The sequence below is a fragment of the Columba livia genome, chromosome Z (genome assembly GCF_036013475.1).
Source record: "Columba livia isolate bColLiv1 breed racing homer chromosome Z, bColLiv1.pat.W.v2, whole genome shotgun sequence".
NCBI lineage: Eukaryota > Metazoa > Chordata > Aves > Columbiformes > Columbidae > Columba > Columba livia.
In genome coordinates, this window is record NC_088642.1 from 35,646,300 (window position 1) to 35,668,528 (window position 22,229).

General features: G+C 43.5%; 1 protein-coding gene across 3 annotated transcripts in view; it reads left to right on the forward strand.

Annotated features, from left to right (window-relative positions):
- The first annotated feature begins 1,139 nt into the window (after positions 1-1,139).
- The window catches only part of TRIM36 (tripartite motif containing 36), a 32,597-nt gene continuing 11,507 nt past the window's right edge, over positions 1,140-22,229 (forward strand). The window contains exons 1-6 of one of the 3 annotated variants that reach the window (XM_065045379.1): positions 1,140-1,289; positions 9,219-9,453; positions 12,521-12,550; positions 16,684-17,009; positions 20,832-20,978; positions 22,036-22,131. In XM_065045379.1, coding sequence (XP_064901451.1) covers positions 1,227-1,289; positions 9,219-9,453; positions 12,521-12,550; positions 16,684-17,009; positions 20,832-20,978; positions 22,036-22,131 — 897 coding nt within the window. In that variant the 5' untranslated portion in view covers positions 1,140-1,226. Of the gene's footprint in view, positions 1,290-7,986; positions 8,144-9,218; positions 9,454-12,520; positions 12,551-16,683; positions 17,010-20,831; positions 20,979-22,035; positions 22,132-22,229 lie in introns of those variants that run through there. The other 2 variants (XM_065045377.1, XM_065045378.1) reach the window with 2 other exon arrangements.

Genomic DNA, 22,229 nt, shown 5'->3' on the forward strand with positions numbered 1-22,229 from the left:
TATGCTTAGGAAATACAGCCTCTGAGGGGACACACTATACTGTCATAAAACACCCTTTGATATGTTTTCACCACACAGGGGTGATGTGCTTCATGGGCTACCTGATAGCTGCAGCGAAAGGGTGGCTTGTCCCCTTCCACCCCTCAGTTTGGGAGGGAGATGGTAAGAGGGCAGTCGATTGGCCACTCACCTCTCCCACTCCCCCAGTCCTGGGGGCAGCTGGGACCTTTGGCTTTGGGGCAACCTGAGACCAGAGGAGGAAGAAATGAACCTGCTGCTGGCTGAAGTGACTCATGGTACCTCCAGCAGAAGCTGTTGCGGTGGTGTGGAGACAGGCACAGAGCAGGGGTGCGATGTCCGTAACATCTCGAACACCATTCCTCAGCCTCATTGCCCACTGTTTCTGAGTGGAGTTTTGCAGGCTCTCTCCTGGTACCTGGACCTCTTGCCTGGTGCGAACATTTTGGTGGGCCCTGAGGGTTGCTGGGGTTCCTCAAGCAGCACAGGGTACTTGAATTGCTGTGACCAGTTTTTCTGCCACAGTTGTATACAGGCATATTGTATCTGTCTCATCTTGAGTGGCAGCATCAGGCGTAGGATGCAGAAAAACAGATATGAAAGATTTTCTTCCTGAGTTACCCCACAGGCATGCCACTGGCCACATACAAACACATGAAACAGACCGTGCACACAATTATGTATATTACATTAGAAGGTGCTCTTCACTGGTCATATTTTTAGATACAATTTTTCATCTAAATAAAAGTTTGGAATTTAAGAAAACCAGATGGAGCCTGGGGACAAATGTATCATGCTATGCCTCAGCATGCATCCCGCTTCAAGCTGTGCTTTTAAGTGTCTTTGAGAAGAGCCATACCCTACCTTGAGTGCTGCCCTGGGCACACCTGGGCACGGCATCAGCCCCATGCCACGGGCTCAGCAAGGACCGCGAGTACTTTATACAGTAAGACACAGATCTGGTGGGTACAACCTCATCAGCTTCAACCTGGGTCTCGTGGCTGCAGCATCTGAGTAGAAGAGACGGTGTTTCTGAGCACCCTGACATGCCCTGACGGTTCGTCAGTGCTGCTGGGTGGGTGGTTTCCACGGGCGCCCACGCTCTCGTGAGCACCCTCCGCGGGGGCGGGAGCAGAGGCGAGGAGACCAGAGGCGACCAGAGGAGATCACCGCAGGCTCCGGGGCTGCAGGAGCGGCGGAGCGGGGTCATGGCGCTGACTTCGAACTGCAGCCGCTTCGGCTACCTCTTGGACCTGCTGAAGCGGGACAAGGTAGGGGCGGCGCGGCCGTGGAGCAGCCCGCGCAGGGACGCAGAGGTGGCCGGCGGCGGCGTGTCGGTGGCATGCACTCAGGCACCCCCGTACGGCTCCGGGCGGCAGCCGCCGCCGGGGAGGCGCCTGGAGGGGAGGGTCTGTTCCCTCACCGAATTTTGGTGAGGGCGGAACTTGGCTCGTCTTTAGAGCTGATGTGCTCGAGAGGCTCTCCTGGTCTTTGCCGCGCACCTCCCCGGCTGTCGGATGAAAAAGTTAAAAATTACATGCGAAGTGTCACTCAGCTCAGTTAGGCAGAGTTGGGCATCTGGCGTTTTTGCAACCTTCTGCTCTGTGTGTAGCAGTTTGCCCTTCTGCTAGTTGACGGATGCGGTGCCCTAACACAGGCTGCACCCATGGCAGGCTGGTACCAGGGGCTTTTTCTGTTTTCCATGGCTGGACTGGCTGTGGGCAATATTGGAGTGAGAAGTGTCACCGCCAGGAAATGATTCAGAGTTTGCAAATACTTTGAGGGAAAGTAGCATGTGCGTTTCGTGTAAGAAGGCAGGGGTGGGGAGGAATCAGTCTTCTTGTATTGGTGAGCTGCTGATTTATGTAAAAAAAAAAGCAGGGAGCACTTCTCCTCTCCCCCCAAAAGCTCTGCTCTGTCCAGTTTAACAAAAAATGAAGTAGTCACTGTATTTTTAAACATAGAAATAAGTATGATAAACAAAGGGCTTATTTGAAAGACTGTTTATTCCAAATGCATCATGAAGACCTTGAAGCTCATCTCCAGAGGCTGCCTTGGCATCTTGTTTTTTGTGCCCAGGCTTCCTCCACCTCCCTCTCTTCCAGTCCTTCTAAATGTTGTGGCTAACCCTTCAGAGTGTGGGAAAAAGGAGTTTCCTGGGTGACTTTCTGCTTCAGCTCAGCCAGGAGTAACCACACCTGGGGCTCCAAAGGAAAGTTCAGTTGGCCAAGTCTTGTTCCTGTCCATTTTACACAATGCACAAATTCATAAAGGGTTTCAGGCAAGAAACTCCTTTTGCCTGTGATTTCCCTGTAAGAGGGTGATATGGCTATCCCTTCTGTCACAGTCTGTGCTGGTAGCTTCAACCAGACAGCCTCTGGAAGAGCATATGCTGTGGCAGACAGCTGAGCTAGCACTTTAGTGTGAAATATGCATGTTTATGACAAACAGTGCTGTTCTTTACACACAGAGCATCACACTGCCAAATCCCACCTTCAGACATACTTGATGCACCTAAAGAGGAGCAGTAGTAGTTGTGTGATGTTCATAGACTTTCCATAGTGGCAGTCACTGCTTGAAGCTCTCCAAGGGCCAGCCCTGAGACCGCTCATTCTCCACATTTTCCTTTTGCATTTCTTTACCTCTGCACAGGGACTTTAGGTTGCAGAGCCTTTGTAATTTATTTGTGTTATCCAGGAGCTTGGAGGCATTCTGCTGGGATAATTAAGCTGCTTTCTTGGGTGACATAAATCATGCCAGCAGAAGGACTCTTCTGCATGGTAAACTGTATTTGCTCAAGGGCAGGGTATTAGTGCTTAGAGGTCCCAGCACTCCAGTTTTCCCTCTCCTGCTCTCCCCCATCAATAAAGCTTTTGCAACAGAGCCTGAGAGCATTAACATGCTCTGAATTAACTGCTAAGCATCTAGCTTTCACTGAACAAAGAACTATTAGAGCAACAGGACCTAATAACAATACTTTAGAGTTGTATACTCACCTCTCCGCTGTGTGGGGTCCCAACAGGTACGATACATCAGCTCTTAGACCCTCGGCACATGGCCTCTTTTGGCACTCATGCTGTTAATCCACTTAGTTTGCAGTCTCTGCCAGGCCTCACCAACAGGGCAAATCATTATACATTGCTTTTCCCTGTGGGAATGTCACTTCAAAAACCCGTTATCTCTTTTAATGATTCGTATTGATTATTCCCCTGTGACTCTGTTTCAGACACACAACTTGCACATTGTACCTGCAGCAGAAAGATGCATGTAACACTTTTAGGCCCAGTAAGACAGCCCTTGTGTAATCCATATATCCATAACATCTGTTTAGGCTCACTACAATACTCTGAGATATTCTGGGCCTCTGAGGCACCTGTCACAAGTATCACGGCAGCATCTGAGCACTCCAAAATATCCCTGTGATACAGATCAACAATTAACTGCATTTTGTGGCAGAGGCACTGAGTTATAAGGGAATTGTACAAACTTCTTTCAGGACCCTGAAATTCCAGTTAAAATCACAGCAAAGACAGACGCTCGACTGTCTCAAAATGACATCATATTCCAGAAATGATTTGGGGCATTTTTTTTTCCCTCTCTCTTCTTCATTGTCTGTAAGTTTCCTTTTGCCGTGTCAAACACGTGAATATCGCTACAATTATTCACGCTCACTCCATTCAAAAGTTGTTTTACTTGCATATATCTATGTTTTCTTCATTGGAATGCATCTGCTTCTCTTGCAGTATTAGCTTCAAAGAATTTTTAGAAAATTCTCTTAAGAAATATTTGTGTCTGTTGGGGTAACTGATACCAATACTTATAATCCATTTTGTAGAACCTTTTCGTGCATTTTCTTGTAAGTGAATAAAATCAATAAAGCAATATAAACCAGTCTGAATTTCAGAGAAAGGCTAGCAACACTGACACCGTCCTTCTGCACTAACAGTTGATTTTGTTGAAATATGGATCTTGGCATACTTCATTTTTTTAATCAAATCCTTAGTCCTCTCTATTTTGTTCCTCACTCCTTTGCCTTGTTTAACTATCTATTCCTACCCTTCACATGGTTTGCCCAGACTGACAGTTTCTGATTCATAAGGAACAGCTGGACAAGCATTTCTCCTGAAAATAAAAAATAAATAAATAAAAAGCAGAAATAGATTTAGAGAAATAGATTTGACTAAAATCAAGCCCCAAACTCCATAGGATGTGAATATGAGAAATTACTAGAAAAAAATTTAAGAGCATTTTAAATTCTGCATGCTCTCTACCTGGAGCCTGCAGGTGACACTGATTTCTTTCCCTCCCTTCTGCCTGCTTTCATATAGTGACTGGGGTTCAGCTTTTCGCCAGGTGAGGGTAAGGGATAGAGCTGTATAGGGATACAAAAAACTATTTGCATGAGGAACTGGAAATAGCTCAAAGTTTACTAGTGGCTTTAGAGGCTGGTGCATTGCTCTGGGCTGCCTGACTCAGCTGAACTGCAGTTCTGTTTCTCATATTTCAGAAGATAAAGCTTTACATATTTCTTGCTCATGTGTCTGTAGCAGCTCTTTGGATCCCCTGCAACTGCTGCTTTCCAAGTGTCCTGGCATGAAGAAGAGTACTGTCCACATGCCAGTAAGTGGAAAAATAAAGATATACTGAGCCAACTTAATACACTTTGAGATGTTCTAGCTACAAATCCTACCCAAAGCTGATCTGGCAGTTCGATTAGCATGGTTTTATTGGCTCCTGTGCATACTGGTGGCTTGTGTGATGTTCCAAACTTGCTGGGTCCAGCTGATCAGGTTATGGGATCTGTTAGGAAACCCATCCAACTGTGGGGGTTATGGGCCTGGAGCACATCTCTGCAGAGCAGATAAACAACCAGATTAACAGGATTAGGGCTTGATATTTTTATTTTATGTCAAGAAATCCTCAAGTCACTGTTATTTTCATTCTGAAACACCCAAAGTCTATAGGCACTTGCTGCTATTTAGTGTAACCCAACTGAAGTGTCACCATCAAGAAAACAAAGGTGAGCCTGTATTCCTGAGCCAAAACAGGCACATTTCTCTCAAGCAGCATAAATTCCTACCTGACTGCTAAGTGAATGACAGAACTTTCAGCCTGCATGACTGATAAAATCCTGGGGAAAACAGTGATCCTCAAGGTTCAGATTTTAAGGACTAAATAGAGAAGCAAATTGTATCACTGACAATTTACAGAGAGCACGATGCAGGCTAAAAGCCCACTGGATCCATCCTGACAGAAAATACTTCAATTGCACAGGGAGCAAAGTATCTCTCTGGGAACTCAGTGCCCAGGACTGTCACGTCAGCAGAGGAGCAAATCTCATGCTCCACAAGAGCATGCTCTTCATGCTCCACATCTCTGCACTGGCTCTGCTCTGACACAAGCCCAGTGCAGGGCAGGTAGCAGCCGTTCAGACAGTGGAGTGCAGATGAGTGGGAACTGGCTCAGGATCAAGCCATGGCTGCCAAAACAGCATTAAAAAAATGTCTCAGAAAGCTTTGGTCTGAGGATTTGATTCCTGAAGGCAGGGTAAGTGTTGCCAGACTGCCCTGGGCATTTTGGGGCAGGGCTGTGTTGCTTCATGCAGTGGGAACCCAATCACTCTGAAAACCAAGTGTAGGATGTTTATGGCTTGTTGAAAATCAGTGCTGCATCCTTCTTTGAATTGTGCTGATAGTTAATGCAAATGAGCACCCAAGAGACTGCTGCGTACCACTGATTAAATTAACAAGCACACCTAACCTGAGGTAGGAGGTAAAATAGGATGACAAATCCCCACCTGTCCCCCCAGTTTCTGTCTTGTGCTGCTGTTTTGGGAATACAAGGCATGCCAGCCAAGCCCCAACACACCCCTCCTACTGAGGGGGCAGGACTGAATTATGAAGGATGAGTTGAACTATCTTGACACTTTCCAGGTATTACTTAATGTAAAAGGAGTCCCTCATTAACAGAAAAGGTGTCCAACCGATGAATGCCTGTGCCTGCAAATGAAGGAGAAGGGTAGTTGTTCTGACTTCTGTGGCCACACTGGTTTTACGGAACCCTTCTGCAGAAGCTTACATCATCAGCCACTTCTAACAGTGGTTTGCACTCTTATCTTTTTAGTGTACCAGTGATTCCTAACTGTTGCATTTTTTTGTCCTTAAAGCTACTGTGGATTCTGGCAACGCAAATGCAGTTGTCCTAGGCTGAGGAGGGAACAAAGAGCTAGTAAAAGAGTATGAGTAGAGTTTTGCCTTTTGGAGATCTTTGAGGACCTTGTAATCCATGTAACATCTTCATGTGTTGGAGGAGAAGGTAGTAATGAAAATCCTGCTCTAAAGTACCTTGAAGCCAGAGCAAACAGACACACAAACAAGCTAATACCTTAATGATCTATTAAGGGATTGAACAAAGAGTCACCTACAAGTCCCGGCCATAACAGTAGTTGGCACTGTGTTGCATCTGAAGGCTGTGGGAGGACAGGATGAAAATACATGCGCCAGGTTTGTCCATGCTAGCAACATCCATCTCCGCTGGCATCTACACATTTCGCACAAAGAGCAGAATCGTTTGCCTTGCTGTGCTTCTGAAGATGAAATTTCTTCACACTGTTTTAAAGATGGCAGCATAGCCAAAGGGGCTTGGTTTTTGTCTGTGGCTGATTGTACATTTGGCCCCAAATGAGCCACATCCACTGCCAGCAGTGGGTAATGTGCTATTGTAGACAAGGGCTTCTTAAGAGCTACATCATTTAAAGCCTGCCTGTGACATTAGGAAATCTGGGGGTAGTAGAGGTGGTTAAGGGATAATATAGTTATTCAGAAGTTTGCAAATAATTGCTTAAAACATAGTTGGAAGTCTCGTGTTCTTACCAACCCGTTCTCCCTTCAGCTCTAAGTGACATGTTTCAGTTTGAACATACATACTGTGCATTGCTGGCATTTCAAGCACAGTAGTGTGTATTTCTATGAGGGTGGTTTCTAAAGTAAATGGAAAATAACATCTTTAAACCTCTTTTCTACAAAGTTCTTCTTTGTAATCCCAGACATGCAAAAACATCACCTCTGTCTTCATGACTTCTGAGTGTAATTTTCCATTCATGTGCAGGCCACTGGAAGCCCAGATGTAAATAAAGACCAAAACTCAAATAAGACATTTAAAGCATGTTTGTTTTACTGACTCATGTAAAGGGTGATTCTGCGGGGAAAAAAGAACTCCTTATCCTGATATTAGCTTTTTAAACATGCAAGTAGTTCAAATTTAGGGTTTGCTGAACTGTCAGCATTTCATCTCTCACATAGTCCAGGCTCCATCTGTTTTAATTAATCAAACCTCCTTCCATTGTGTAATGTAAGGACATTGTGTGTTTTTTACTCTGAGTTTCTTAAAGACTGATTTTTCTCCATTAGCCTAATGCTATGTTAACTACAGACAGCATTGGATCTGCAATGGCTGTATCTGCACCCTCGCCAAAAACTGAAGAAGCTGGAGTATTTTTGTTTGTTCTGGCTGTGGTGAAAGGGTATTTGCTGCACCTTTTCCAATGGAAGCATGCTGTAAGGAGAGGGTAGGAGATGCAGACAAGCATAACCAGTCCACCACTTCTTTTTTCATCCTAGCTGCCACGAAAGCCGCCTGGCGCTTGCCCGCTGCACCCTTAGAATGCCCCGGCCCAGCTTGCCTTCCCACGCCCTGCGTATCGTCATGTTTTTGTCCCCACGGGCAGACACACACCTGTGTGACATCTCCGTTCCCAGAGGAGGCTATTAAAGGAAGGGCCCTGAGTGGGGAAGTACTAGATACTCCCCGCCGCTGGAATGGGCGACATTCGCAGTGCCGCTTGGCGAAAGAAAAAACAAAATAAAACAACCAAACAAAAAACCCCACATTTTTTAAAAACGCCGATTTCCCGTGCGGACCGGAGCGGCCGCCCCTGGCGCTGGGACGGTCCCGCCCGAGGGGTGGAGCCCGGTGCCGCGCCCGTTCGCCATCGTGCGGCACAATGCGGTTATGCCGCACTCCCGCCCCGCTGGCTCCGGGTCGCCACGCCGGGCTGGCAGCTGCTCCCGCGGAGCCTGCGGGCGGAGGGGCCGCGGGGATGGAGGGCGATCGGCTGGAGACCCCGGTGAGCACGGGGGGAGCCGGGGGACGCACCGCCGGGTCGGGGTTTGCCGTTCGCTCCGCTGTTGCGCCTTGTGCTGCGGGGGACAGGGCTGGGTTCGGGGTGTCTGCTCTGGCCCCGCCCGGTACATGCCGGCAGCCTCGTCGCTGCCGGGCTGGGAGCGGCACCGGCGGCAGCGCTGTGGTGCTGGCACGGCGGGCAGGGCTCGCACGGGGCTTGATCCGTAGACGGGGCTCGGTGCCGCTGGGGAGACGGTCCCGGAGGCGCATGAACGGGGCGGGTGTGATCCCGTGGCTTGCTGAGCGCTGCAAACCCCGAAGGGAACACGCGGGCGCTGGGCAGCCGGTGTCTGCGCTCGCCACTTGATGCTACGCTGGGGTTTCGCTTGCGGAAGGCTGGCCCGGCCCGTAGTCCGGCCTCGGAGCGCGGTGCCAGATGGCTGTGGAGTCATTAAATTACTCAAAGGCTGCATGGATCCACGGGCTGCTCTTTGTGTAGCAAACAAACAGATAAATAAATAATGTTCCTGGCTCGAACTGTTAGGGTAATGAAGTCAAGGCAGCTTCAGTCCCTAAATGTGAATTACACGGCTCGAAAGCCTGTCGTTTAACCAGTCTGACACTTAATTTCTTTATATATATATTTTTTAATTATTAATAATATTTTAATCTCCCTTCTTGAAAAGCGAGAGAGCAAGGTGAGTTAAATGTATGGAAGTTAAATGTATGGATTCCTATCGTTGACAAGTATGGTTGCTTTCATTTCACTAGGTCGTTAAGTGGAATTAAGACTACTCCCCACCTCTCCTCCCCTGCAATGCAGACATGACCTGAAGATGAACTGAGTTTGCCTAGTGGCAGTGTTAAGTTCAGCTGAAATGAGTGTTGTCAGTGCTTTCATAAATGTTAATTGAGATTTGTTTGCAGTGTTATGGAGAGGAGTGTCTCAAACCAGCTAGCATTGTGTGCAATAGAGTATTCTACAGAGGTGGGGTTTGGTGACATACAGCTGTGCAATAAGTCTTGCTGGCTCATGTTTTCTGTGCTTACGCTTGTTTTTCCTTCTTTCTTTCATGAAGGTTGCCATTAAGGGTATTGAAAGAGAGCTCATCTGTCCAGCATGCAAGGAGTTATTTACTCATCCACTTATCCTTCCTTGCCAGCACAATGTCTGTCACAAATGTGTGAAAGAAATACTTTTTGCATTTGAAGACTCATTTGCTGATGGAGGCTCTGAATCCTCTAATCAGAGTAGCCCTCGAATTAAAATCTCTTCTTCTAGCATGGACAGAATTGACAGGATTAGTAGATCAGGTACGTATCAGAATTTTTGTGTGTTTTCCTAATTTTATGTATTAGACTCACGAGCTGAATGATATCTGCATTGGTAAAATGTCTTCCCAATACTCCTGATGTAGTTAAAGAGATGACTTAGGGACAGTGGAAGCCTTGTTCATTCTGTGGCAAGAACAATGGGAATATGCATAAGGACAATGCACTTTATTTCATATATAATAGATTTGTCTTCGTGGCATCCTGTAAATATTTGTAAAAATTGTGTTTGTTTATTCCTGTATTTCAGGTATACTGAGATGCAATAGCATCACCTTCAGTAGCATTAAGATGTAGATTTTGGCAATTTTATTGCCTGTCAGTAGTGTGGTTAAGATCGTTCTCTCAGGTTTTGGCCATTTGAAATTCAGTAGTTCCACTTCCTTCTGAGCTTCTGCAGTCTTTGCAAATGAGAGTTTTGTCCCGCCCACTTCATTATGCTTTACAGTAAATCATTTTCCATAGATGATAAATGTTGTATGGTTGCAAAACTGGAGGACAGATGACTATAGGAAGACTGCACTGTTTCTTTCAGTGTGATCAGCTCGCAGCTTTAAGGTGCATGTCACTGTAAGGCTCCTCAGGCTCACACTAGAGAGATTTTTACAGCTGTCTGTGTGACCCACAGGTGCATTAATTTGCTTTTACACAGATATATCAGAAGTACCTTGCGCATCTTGAAAGAAACCTCACCTTGGCTTGTAGGCTTTCTTCTGACATATCCACTTTAAAACCACAGTCCACAGTGCTCTGGAAGAATCACCCACAAGACAAACCCTAAAGCTGTATCTTGTATTTCATGTGTTACTAACACTGATCCTCCCCTTCGCAGTTCCTAGTTTTCAATATTCAAGGTTTTTATTTCACCTCCTTATTTTAAGCATCTCCTGAGTTGATCAGTACTGGTACTCTTTCAAATCAGTTTGATAAGTGAGTGTGGTGTTTGCTGTATCCTGGCTGGTAGAGGCTTTTGTGGTTTGAGGGAATCTGCAAACCACATGGCTAGTTATCTTCATTATAGTCCAGTTTTCTGGACATGGGGCACATACCCACACAGTCACTGTTTATATACTTAATCTTCAGCTGCTTTCAAAGCCCTCTCTAGCTATGGTGTTACGTGAAGTTGAATGAAGAGAGCCCACTGGTAATTGCCTTCTCCCAAATCCAAGTCTATGCCCCTTCTGCCTCAGTAAGCATAGTCATGTTCTGGTGTGGCATTGTATAGATGGAAGTGGTCACTGGTTTCCACTGCTGCTGTCTGCTTCATGTTTGTATAATGTGGACATTGGAGAGCCCCAGGTTGGGTACCTGGGGAGTGGTGGATGCAGCGTGAGTGAGCTGACCTCCCTGTGATAACTGGGGCTCGGGAAGTGAGGGAGCATGGGCACAGTCCACCCTATGCACAGAGGAGGCAAAGTTCCATTGGAAACCTGACATTCAATTACTATTAGGTTTGCAGAGTTCAATTTGCAGTGCTGCCATAATTGTTGGCAGCCCTTCTGGCATGGTTTAGTGTTACTGCTTTGTTATGTCCTTAACGACAGGGCAAGACGGACCTGTTCGTGGTACTGCTGCCCCCCAAATATACATATATGTGTACAAAAGTTGTTGCAGGGGCTGTGATCTTTAAATCCACAGTCATCTGCTACCATCCCAGCAAACTGATGGGAAGTTATGTGTGTTATCTCCTCCACTGAGCTGCTAGTAGAGGGAGATGAATGCCTTCCTAAAAACTTCCTACCTGTTTGATCAGTAGCAAGATAGTGTTGAAACTTGCAAACAATGGGCTTCCCTGTGTTGCCCCCAAAGAGCTTGGGCAGAGCACATCGCAGGAAAAGTTTTATCTCAAACAGTTCAAATTTGCAAAATGAAAAGCATATGGAAATGGGAAGTTTAAAGGATACATTTGGACATTCAGGTTATACTGTCTTTGCTTCTGATGTTATAAGCATTATAGCTTCATTGCTCTGTGGAGTATGAGCTTTCCTTTCAGATGTTTGATACTGGTTATGTTCAACCAACTTGCAACTTAAAAATGTAAGTTCTCATCTTGCATCTGAAGTACTCATACTGGGCACTGCCTTGCTTAATTCATTTTGTGATCCTTAGGGGACTTTGTAATAAAACAGCTCTGTAAGAGAGAAAATGTACCAGAAAACATCTGGAGTAGAGCATCACATATACAATGAATAAAACCACTAGAATTTCTGGTAGGCATGTGCAGGGCATGTCCCTGCTTGAAAATGTGTATCATGCATCCTTCCTGATCTGGGTGGGGTAGTGGGTTGGTTTGGTGGTGGTGCTGGGTTTTTTGTTTGGGTTTATTTTTGTTTGTTTGTTTGTTTGGGGTTTTTTGGTTATTTCTTTTTCCCTAGTTCAGGAGTATCATGAGGAGTATCATCTATTTAAAATGATTTGGGCATTTAAATTCTTGAGATGCCAGAAGGAGCTGGTCCACATTCTGTATTTGTGGTGCACATACAGCTTGCATTTACAAATACAATTTATCTTAATGGAAAAAGGCTGGAACTGGTAGAACACTTTATTTTTCAGTTGAAATGGAGTGCATGTGCTTCTTAAGATCTAGTCTGTTTGTTTAAAAAAACCCACTGTCTATATCATATGTAAAATAATTTTTGATTTGAAAATACATGTTGCATATAGAATGATAATAAAGGATATTTCTTATTTTAATCCATTTTCTGTCATGTTGGTGTAATTAAAATGTTCATGTAATTAGAGTAAAGCATGTAATGTAGTTATGTGGTTACGCTGATACTTGGGTAGCAATGATGGATGATGCCAAAACTGAATGTTTGAAATCTCTCTCCCTGCATCCCCCCCATATCTCTTTATCCCTTTTTCTGTTCTGCTTAAATACTACAGTTGTTTCATGTGCTAGTGAACAAGACATTCTTGCCTTTCAGCCCTGCAGTAAATTAACAGCCACAGGAGAGAAAACAGTTGATGCTTTTTACTTGAACCATTGTAAACCAATGGTATATATCTTATTTTGTATTCTAAACAGCTTTTTGTTCATTGTTTGCAGCCTCACAGAGGAGGTCTTTTGGGTGCAGAGGTAGAAATGCTTCATTTCTTGTATTGGCTAGAGGTAGTCTAGCATTTAGATCTCGAGTTAAATATTGTTGGTTAGCATATCACTTTCTGTCAGTGGTCAAGTCCACAAAATTACTTTTTCAGCGAGCAAAGGTACAGCAAAGGACTTCTATAAGGAAAGCTTTTCATTCTGTTTAACACAGACTTAAAGGTCAACTGGACCAGAATTCGAGGGTTGGATTATTATTATTTTTTTCCATGGCCGAACATCTGTCGATGGGTAAAAAAACTCACATTCTCTTTTTGCTTTAAAACAAAAATCCAATGACCCTCTTGCCCCACACTTTATTTTTTAAGAGTTTACATGCTCAATTTTCGATAAAACTCCTGTCTTACTGGTAGTGAAGTGTAATTATTAGACTGATCTTTGTAACTTTTAAAGGTAAAACAAATTCTTCATTGTGCAAAAGCTGAACCCACTCAATTTGATAAAGAAGCAGATTGAAATTTACATCATGTTAATCTGATTAGGTAGTTCTGGATATGGCAATCTAGCACAGCACATGAATATATGAGGAAAACAAAATATTTTAAATTTATACACTTGTAATGTTTGGCATGCTTAGGGACACAGTCCAGTTGAAGGACAGCCAGTGTCTCTTTAAGTGTGTTTGATTTCCAAAACTGAGCTAGTCTGAGCATCTCAGCCACTGTGTGGGCTTGTTAACCTAAGTGTTTCTTTTCTTGTTGTGATACTCTGTCAAAAATGGAAAAAAACTTCAGATCTCCATCTTGCCATGATGTTGGCAGGCACATGAACAATCCAGTGAAATATTGTGTCCTTCAAGAAGGCATGAACTGAGCTACATACAAGTCTGAATTTTACACTCAGTGGAGGACAAAGCAGCTAATCAGAAGGGCAAGTTTAAGTTGCTTCAGTTGAAGACTGAAAGTGTCATAAACCAAAAATAGTGTAGTACACCGTCAGAGCCCTTCAAAAGCTGTCCTTAGCTGCTCTTTTTGCAGAAAGCACCCTTGATTCTGGGAAGATTAAAGTATCTGAAAGCATTAACTGAATTCAGAGGGTGGCAATATATATCTGTTTTTAAAAACTTTTGTGAGAATCCAGTTGACTTTTAAAATCTTTATTTTTTTAAACTCTCATACATTTAACTTCCATGTCTTCCATAACCATAGAATTCTGGTGATAACTGTTTACTTGGAAAAGACAATTTCGTTTTTAAGATGTCTTATCCCTTTGCAAACTATCAGCTGCAGGTTTGGCTTTTCAACATTTTAAGTGGTTGTACCCCTGCTTAGGAAGAGGACATTTAAACACTGTCTTTAAAAGACATGATTATGATTGCTCCTTGACTTGAGTCTTTGCAGTCTGTATCCTAATACTTGTGAGTCCAGAGTCTGAGCATGAGCACAAGTTGTGCTGATTTTTTGGTTACCGATTTAGCTATTCATTGCAAGTGAAGCAGTGTTTTTACAAATCACAGTGGAAAATCTCTTGTGACCATACCTAATATTTCACAAAATGCATACTTGTTTGTTGTAAACTGAATTGGCAACATGAAAAAAGAGAATATGGGGAGGACCTAAGTTTCTCTGAGCTCCACATCTGATTAATAGGTCCATGAATTTTGCTGCTCTCTTTTTATGTTTGGTTGTTGTTGGTTTTTTTTTCAGTTTTATCAAACTGAACACAAGGCAGGTAGTTCTCCAAGTAATTTATCACTTCATCAGTGCTTCCTTTTTAAAATACAAGCATAGAAATCCTACAAGCAGAAAGCAGAGTAATTCGTACTGCATGTTAATATTTTAACACTTGCTAGGCAAAAAGAGAGTGTTTCCATACTCTAAGTATTCAAGTGGAAAAGTGTGCCAAGAAACTTAGCAAGTAAACTTCCAAGGTTTAAAATGGGAAAAAGTCCACAACCCTAGGCCGTTAGAATGCTGTCATTGAAAAGGGATGGGACATCTGAAGGTGGGCAGAACTCCTTCACACCGATTGCTTTCTGTAACCAGTGTCACCAGTCTTCACAGAGCATGGCTCATGGTGATGGTCTCATTTCGGTCCACCATGGGCAGAATGAAAGGCCTCCATTGGGATGCAGCTGAATTCACCTTTGAGTTAAACAAACACTCCTTCCACATTTGAGCCACTTGGGCCAGACTACCAAAGCATGCTACTGGATACAAATTTCAGATTATGTTTTTAAACTTGACCACTGCACCATGTTTGTTGGTTTTGTTTTTGTTTTTTCTTGTTATCTTGCTTTTTCATTGCTTGCTCTCTGCTATAGTGTACTGCTTGCAGGCAGTTCTTGTACGTATGACACTGTATCATTATTTTCTTAGTTTTAGAAATGTAAGTATACCAGATGCCTTGCTGTAGCTGTTGACTGCATGGTACTGCATGCAAAATCATCTTTTTGTTTAGGCCATTGCAGAAGCACCTGTAGGATTTCTCTCTGTGTTCCTGTGTGCAGTGCTAGCTTGGAGCATACTTTGGAGATACAGTTTGTGTTTCACTGCTGTTGCCATGCTTTGCATGTGTGTGTTGCTGTGTATGCCAAGTTACAGGTACTGCAGGATGTGCAGTTTGGGTAATTAATTCACTTCAAATAAGTACTAAAAAAAATTCTCAAATAAGAAAAAAAAAAATCTAGTTGTTCTGTTCAGGACCTACAGAAAGGCATGAGACCAGCTGAGTTTGAGAATACCAGTTCGTACGTACGTATTCCCGGTCTGGTTATGGCTTCTTAGCTGGTGGTCATGCATAACTACCATGGGGCACATTTCAAAGATTTTTCAAGGAACTAGTTCCTTATTAGGAAATTTTAAAAGAGACTGGTAAGGGAAGAAAGGTTTTGGATTGTTGGATGAAGCAGCCACAGGAGAACACCACAAGGCAAGTGTCTTTTGAGTAGCATCAAAGGACACTTCAAAATAAAAGAAAGCATCAACACTTCCAGAGATAGCAACTCCTCCACTTGCCTTGGCAGCCTATTTCAATGCCTGATAACCCTTTCTGTGAAGAATCTTTTCCTAATATCCAATCTAAACCTCCCCTGGTGCAACCTGAGGCCATTTCCTCTTGTCCTATCACTTGCTACTTGGGAGAAGAGACCAACACCCTCCATGCTACAACCTCCTTTCAGGTAGTTGTAGACAGCGATAAGGTCTCCCCTCATCCTCCTTTTCTCCAGGCTGAACAGCCCCAGTTCCCTCAGCCTCTCCTCAGAAGACTTGTGCTCCAGACCCCTCACCAGCTTTGTTGCCCTTTGAATTCTCTCTAGTTTGCTTCATCACTTTATTTTTTGAGGGGAGGGGAAATCTTATCTGTAGCTGTTTGGTAGGAGTGCAGCTTCTCTGCTACCCCATTTTTGAAATGAAAAGAGAGAGACATACCATGTGTAACCATGCAGATCTCTGGTTCCCCAGTTCAGAGTAGAGGAATCTCTCAGATGTAACCATCTCAGCATCTCCTTTGGTGTGCAGGGCCTACTTAGCAGCCTTGTTTTATCAAGGCCATTCAGTAAGGGCCAAGTCAGCCTCTGCATATCTTGACTAAATTATTTGGCTGAGATTTCATACTGGTACTATCTAGATCTCTTGTTTTCCTCTTGATTTTTTTTTATAGTTCCTCTTGGGACAAGCCAGATCATTTTAACTCAGATAAAGTAAACTTCAGGGAGCTCCACGTTGGCTATATTTGTCTGGGAATAATTAGTCTCACTCTGGGAATAATCATCTTTCACTTCAGTATATTATGAAGCGATGGGCAGCCAGTTAGCCCAAAACCAACTGGCTTCCACAAGGTTTTGTGCTTGAAAGACTGCAGCTTGAGTGCATCCAAAACTAGACTAAGAAGATAGGATTGGAACAGTTAGATTAATTTTAACATAGAACTAAGTTTTAGAGTAGTAGTTTGTAATGTCCCATGGATTCAGACATTACACTGCTGTATCGTGGCAAATGTGTTCTCTTTGGCTTGGCAGACTGCATATGAATTGGTATTGTACTGGTTTGGATGATGTGCTATGGTAGTTTGCAATTGGTTCATAAATTCCTGTGCTTCTGCCTTTACAATTTAAACCTTTTCTGTTTATGCTTCTCCTAAATAAGAATTTGGTGTCTACACAGGCAGAAAACGCAATTCACTGACCCTTCGATCGAGTTTGTTTCCTTGTCCGGGTTGCCAGCGGGATATTGATCTTGGAGAACGTGGCATTAATGGCTTATTTCGCAACTTTACCTTGGAAACCATTGTGGAAAGATACAGACAGGCAGCCAGGGCAGCCATTGCTATTATGTGTGATTTCTGCAAACCTCCACCTCAAGAGTCCACGAAGAGCTGCATGGACTGCAGTGCCAGCTATTGCAACGAATGTTTCAAAGTACACCATCCTTGGGGAACTGTGAAAGCCCAGCATGAATATGTAGGGCCAACCACCAACTTCAGACCCAAAGTAAGTAAGAATTTGGGTTTCAGTGTATTAAGAACATATTTGAAGGGGACCCTACAAATAAGGATTTTTTTTTTAATTTGGGAAATGGTTTGTGTTACTTGTGACTTGAGGATTTTTTCTTTTTTCTTTTTGATAAGACTTAGTAGTCTTGAACATCTAGAATGGAAGTGCTTTTCTCTAAAATTCAGGTCAAGGAGGATGACACTGTGTGGTAAACTTAAAAATGCAACATAACTGCCTGCCCCCCTCACCCATTCCGTTAAGGCTGCTTCCCTTTGGATGTTTTGTACCTGAACTTGATTAATCTCAAAGCATCTTCTTTCTCCTACTTTCCTGCATCTAGCAATAGCAAAAGGTGGAGTTCAGGTCTGTGATGTTCTTGCACCCTGTTATTTTTTTATTTTTTTTTAGCTATAGCAGAACAGCAAAATGTAATGGCAAGTTTTCTATACACAATCTTGCTGCTGTATTCAGACAAAACAGAGTGATTGCAAAGTGCTGTTACCTTTGTTTCTTCTGCCAAGTGTGGTGCAGAACATGGCACTGCCATATTGAATTTAAGTTTCATGATGGGAGGAACTGTCACAGCTGCCATCCCCCTAAAAAAGGACCACAACAGGTGGTCCAGCACTTGCTACGTGCCTGTGGCCAGTGATCTTGCTGGAGGTCCCACGGATGTCGGAATGCTGATATTCAAGGTGTCCTGATTAATTTTGATTAAATTAGGTTGATTTGATTAAGGCTCAATGTACAAGAAGCCTTTGACTGGTGGTGTACCTTCTTTCAGAGGCTGGAAAAATTTGAAACTCAAAAGTTAGCAAGCTGGCAGATAGTGAACATCCAGAAGTCCACTTAGTGCTGTCTTTCCTTAAGTCTAACACATTCATTCCCGTTAAGAGCAAGCATGTGCTTGATGTGCGTTAAAATGCATTAGCTGTCTTTGTGAAATGTCCCTTTACTGGATAAAAAGGTAAAAGTTTGCATGTTGTCTTGCAGCTATTAATCTACAATGCTGCACAGCACCTTGAAAACTTTGCTTCTATGGTATCTAAATGTTCACTGCCACAACATTACTAATTAGAAGTACCATCTTTGTGTACCATATGTTATTCTACATGGAGACTGAATCTGGGTTTAAAAGTCAGTAGTTGAATTCTGTTAAAGTAGAGTTGAAAGGGGTAGAAGTGCTTCAGATCATCCTGACCTTGATGGATCAAGTGTGTGCCTATGTGTGGGATTTAGCTTTTTAAAATTATACACGCAGATGTACTGTTTAAAAAAAAAAAAATTAAAAGGAGGAAAAATGTAGGTAAATCAACGATATATAGATCTACTTTGTAAACAAGCTTCCCAACAACAGTAAGCTGATCTTTTACTCTGCTCTTATAGAGACTTCTTTGAGGTCTGTTTGAGCTTAATATAAAGAAAGTGCATTTTTCATTGTGCTGCATTGTTAAGACCTGAACTGAATACATGGAGTATTTGCTGGTCTCCTCAACAGTGTTCGCAGTCACCACTTTAATTTACAACTGGACTGGAGAGCACTTTGTAACGTGCATGGTGGGGATGGGGGAAGCACATACTGGGCTGATTGTTCTTGAATTATGAAAGAACTAGACAAGGTAGTCTGCTGACCTCTTCTGTTTCTAGCTTGTAGGCTGTAATTCTTGCTTATACAAGGAGATGAATAAAAATACGTGGTTTCTGTTAGGTGTGACTGCCCACTGCTGTGGAAAAATTACCTCCACATACTAGCAGCATGATTACAGTTTTTGGAGATGTCTGCCTGTCCCTCTGATTTTCTTCTTAAATCCAGCAATGACAACAGGATAGTTCATTTCATGTGCTTCTTACTGACAGTCTTGTGTACCAAGGTGCTAGTGAGACTAGTGTCTTTGGCCTTTTCACCATAGCCTATGTCAAGGTTTAAGGCAAGGTGGCAATAAACCGTGGCAGACGCTCCCTGTTACCCTCTTATCTCCCACCACCCCTTTTCCTTTTTATCAGAAAGATGATAGGAAAGATAATAGGGAAGGAAGAGAGACTTAGACTTCAAGTTGGAAGGTTTTAAAGGGTTTACTAATGCTACTAATAAATAGAGAATATATACAAAATACACAAAACCGATCTGGAGTGCTGGATGTGGAGCTGGCGCCACTCAGCAGCAGAGCTGGGTGTGCGGAGCTGGAGGCTCCAGCAGCTGCAGCTCAGGCCCCCGGAAGTCACGGGCGGGACTGCACAGCAAACCGGAAACTGGATTTCAGGGATGCGGGGCCTGAGGCCTGTAGGTCACAGGCAGACAGGCACGGTCCTCTCTAGATGGCGGACACGGTCAAAGAGAAGCGAGACCCTCGTGGTCCCATCTTATATAGGGGGTATGATGGTTATGGGATGGAATACTCAGCTGGTCAGTTCTAGTCACCTGTCCTATCCACCCCTCCTCAAAAACGCCCCTCTCACAATGGAATGTGGGAAAACATCAGTCTTTCTTAGCTACCAAAGTAATAAATCTAAACATGAGCTTCTTCAGCATTCCGTTGGTCTCTTATCAGCACCGAGTACAGCATCCGAGGAAAAATATGCAGGCTAAAACTCAGAAAATTACAGCCACCTAGAAGAACTTAGCTGAAAGAAAAATCACTAAAAGAGAACTGGTCTTGTTTTTAACAAAACCAGGACAGTCTAAGATAACATTTGGGGCTTGAGAGCTCGTTTCAGAGATGGTCTTCAATTTTAGCTTAGTGTGTCCATATTTATGCTACCCACAATTTTCTATTTTTGTGCCCTTTCCTGTCTCTGTGTGTGTTAAAAGACGATATTTTAGAAGCTCGACTATTGGCATCGCTGTCTTGTTCTTCTCCTTGATATGAAACTGAAAATTTGTCTCAAGAGCTCTTCATTGTTAAGATGGAGTAGATGGACCCAAATATTGTCTTTCAGTGCTCTGGAATGAGGCAAAGGTTGGGGCTTTTTTAACACCTGTTCACCCTGCCTTTTAGATGGTTTTATCTGTTGCTTGAGCTTGGAGTTAAGCAGCACTTTTTTTTCCCCTTTGAGCAGTTATTGCAACATGTTTAATTTTTGAAAGATGCGTTTTTTGTTTTTTGTTTTTGTTTTTGTTTTTGGTGTGTGGTGTTCTTTTGTTTTGTTTTGTTTTTTCCGCAATGCTGTTTAAGCTGATACAAAAATTAGCACTCAGCATAAAAAACTTGTAATTGGAGTCAGACAAATTGGAACACTGGAGCCTTTTGTCTTTAAACTGACTGTGACTGGTGACAGCGGCTGCATTTCATTTGTTGCTCCAAGAGTGATGGCTGTGTGGCTGATCCGAGTCTAGCTTAGACTTGAGTCATTGCAGTATTATGTCAACTCTTGCTTTAAGAAATAGTTTGTAGCCATTTCAAGAGAGAACTGAAATGCTGGCATGGACACAGTTAAATTTTACGGGCTGGGTGTGTTTTATATTGCATTTACAGCTCTGAGCAGCAGTGTTAGGGAGCTTGAGACAAGCAAACAACTTCAGCGATTAGCAGAATGGTTTATTGCAGCCTGGTATGGAGTGTGAATGATGTGCACACTGACATTGCTACAGGTTTACTCCCTGTAAACCTCGTGAAACTGTGTGTTCATCTGCTGGCTTTCACTGGCACGGCCAAATGTAAAATGTGGAAGATAAACTGAATCTAAAAAATCCACAGGTGGAATCAGATGCTGCTGTGGGATTATTGAGTGTTTTGATGGTTTGTTGAGCAGCTCAATTTTTGGAAGTACACCTGCATTCTCTCTGCTCCCCCCTTTTTTTTTTAATTTTCTTTTCCTCAGATTTTGATGTGTCCAGAACATGAAATGGAGAAGGTAAACATGTACTGTGAAATCTGCAGAAGGCCTGTTTGTCATCTTTGTAAACTGGGTGGAAGTCATGCAAACCATAGAGTGACAACCATGAGCACTGCCTACAAAACCCTTAAGGTAAAGTAAATATTGCTGGACTTGGCCTTGGGAAGGGGAGGAGTACTGAATTTCTGGTGTAAGGGCAAACTCACTCTGGCCTGAAGCCAGGACTTGTGTTTAGAGGACACTGAGCTAGTCATGAGGCATGCTGTTGTGCAACATCTGTTACTGTATAGATTAGCGAGACACAGTGCATGTCTGAGAAACTAAACTATATTTTCTGTAAGGCTTGAAACATAACCCTTTAAAAATGCTTCCACCTTATTTTAGCCAATTGTACAGCAGTACTGGCCAATGCTGAAGGTTTAAGCATTTAGTACTTTACAGTCTAGCTCTTACTCCTGCATGTTCAAATAAGTGTCCTTGGGGTTTGATTTAGCTGATACTTCAGAAGCACTCCTGGAAAATTTGCATCTGAAATATCTGTTGGGACCTTGTATGTTTCTGAAATTGCATAGCTGTTAATTTCCTGAGGACAGTACAACAGGAAAGTCTTGCAAGCATTGCTTTGTTATTAGAGAATGATTGCTGCTATCTCCTCTTCTTCCCCTTCTTCTGCTCACAAGAGAGAGAAAGAGAGAGCAGACCAGCTTTCCTTGTGCTCTTTGGCCTCCTTGCCTGTTTGCAAAGGCTTTTCCTGTACAGCTGTTAATTCTTGCAACTGAGGAAGTGCAGGGACACTCATAAGTTTGTGCTTTGAACCACTCATTTTTGTAGCAAATCTTACTATGCATGAGTTAATAACTAACAAGGCTTTTCTGTAAGTTTCAGTAATGTCCTGAAGCCTCATGTTCCTAGCCTAAGAGAGAGTGGCTCCTGAGGCCGGGGAAGAATGAGCCACCTGAGGCTGTTCCCTCTTGTCCTTAGAGGCTGTGCCCCCAGTCCTGCTTACGGCAGTGGCCTGGTGTCCCTGACAGTCATCACAGGTCACCGAGCAATTCTCCATGGGGCTGTTGTTCATAACTGGTGACAGGTGTTTGTGACTACATAAACCGAGCGCTAGCTGGACGACCTGCCTGTGTTCGTTGTCAGTTTTATCAGCTGTTTGTACGAGCTTGCTATTTTATTTTAACAGGAGAAACTTTCAAAAGATATTGAGTACCTCATCAGTAAGGAGAGCCAGGTGAAAGCTCACATCACACAGCTGGATCTGCTGCAGAAAGAAACAGAGGTAAGAGTGGCTTGTAGTGGTCTGGGGATGGCCCTCGCAGAGACACAGCAGGGACTCTGTTTTCAGTGGAGTGTTTAAAATCCTTTGGGTGTTTTCAG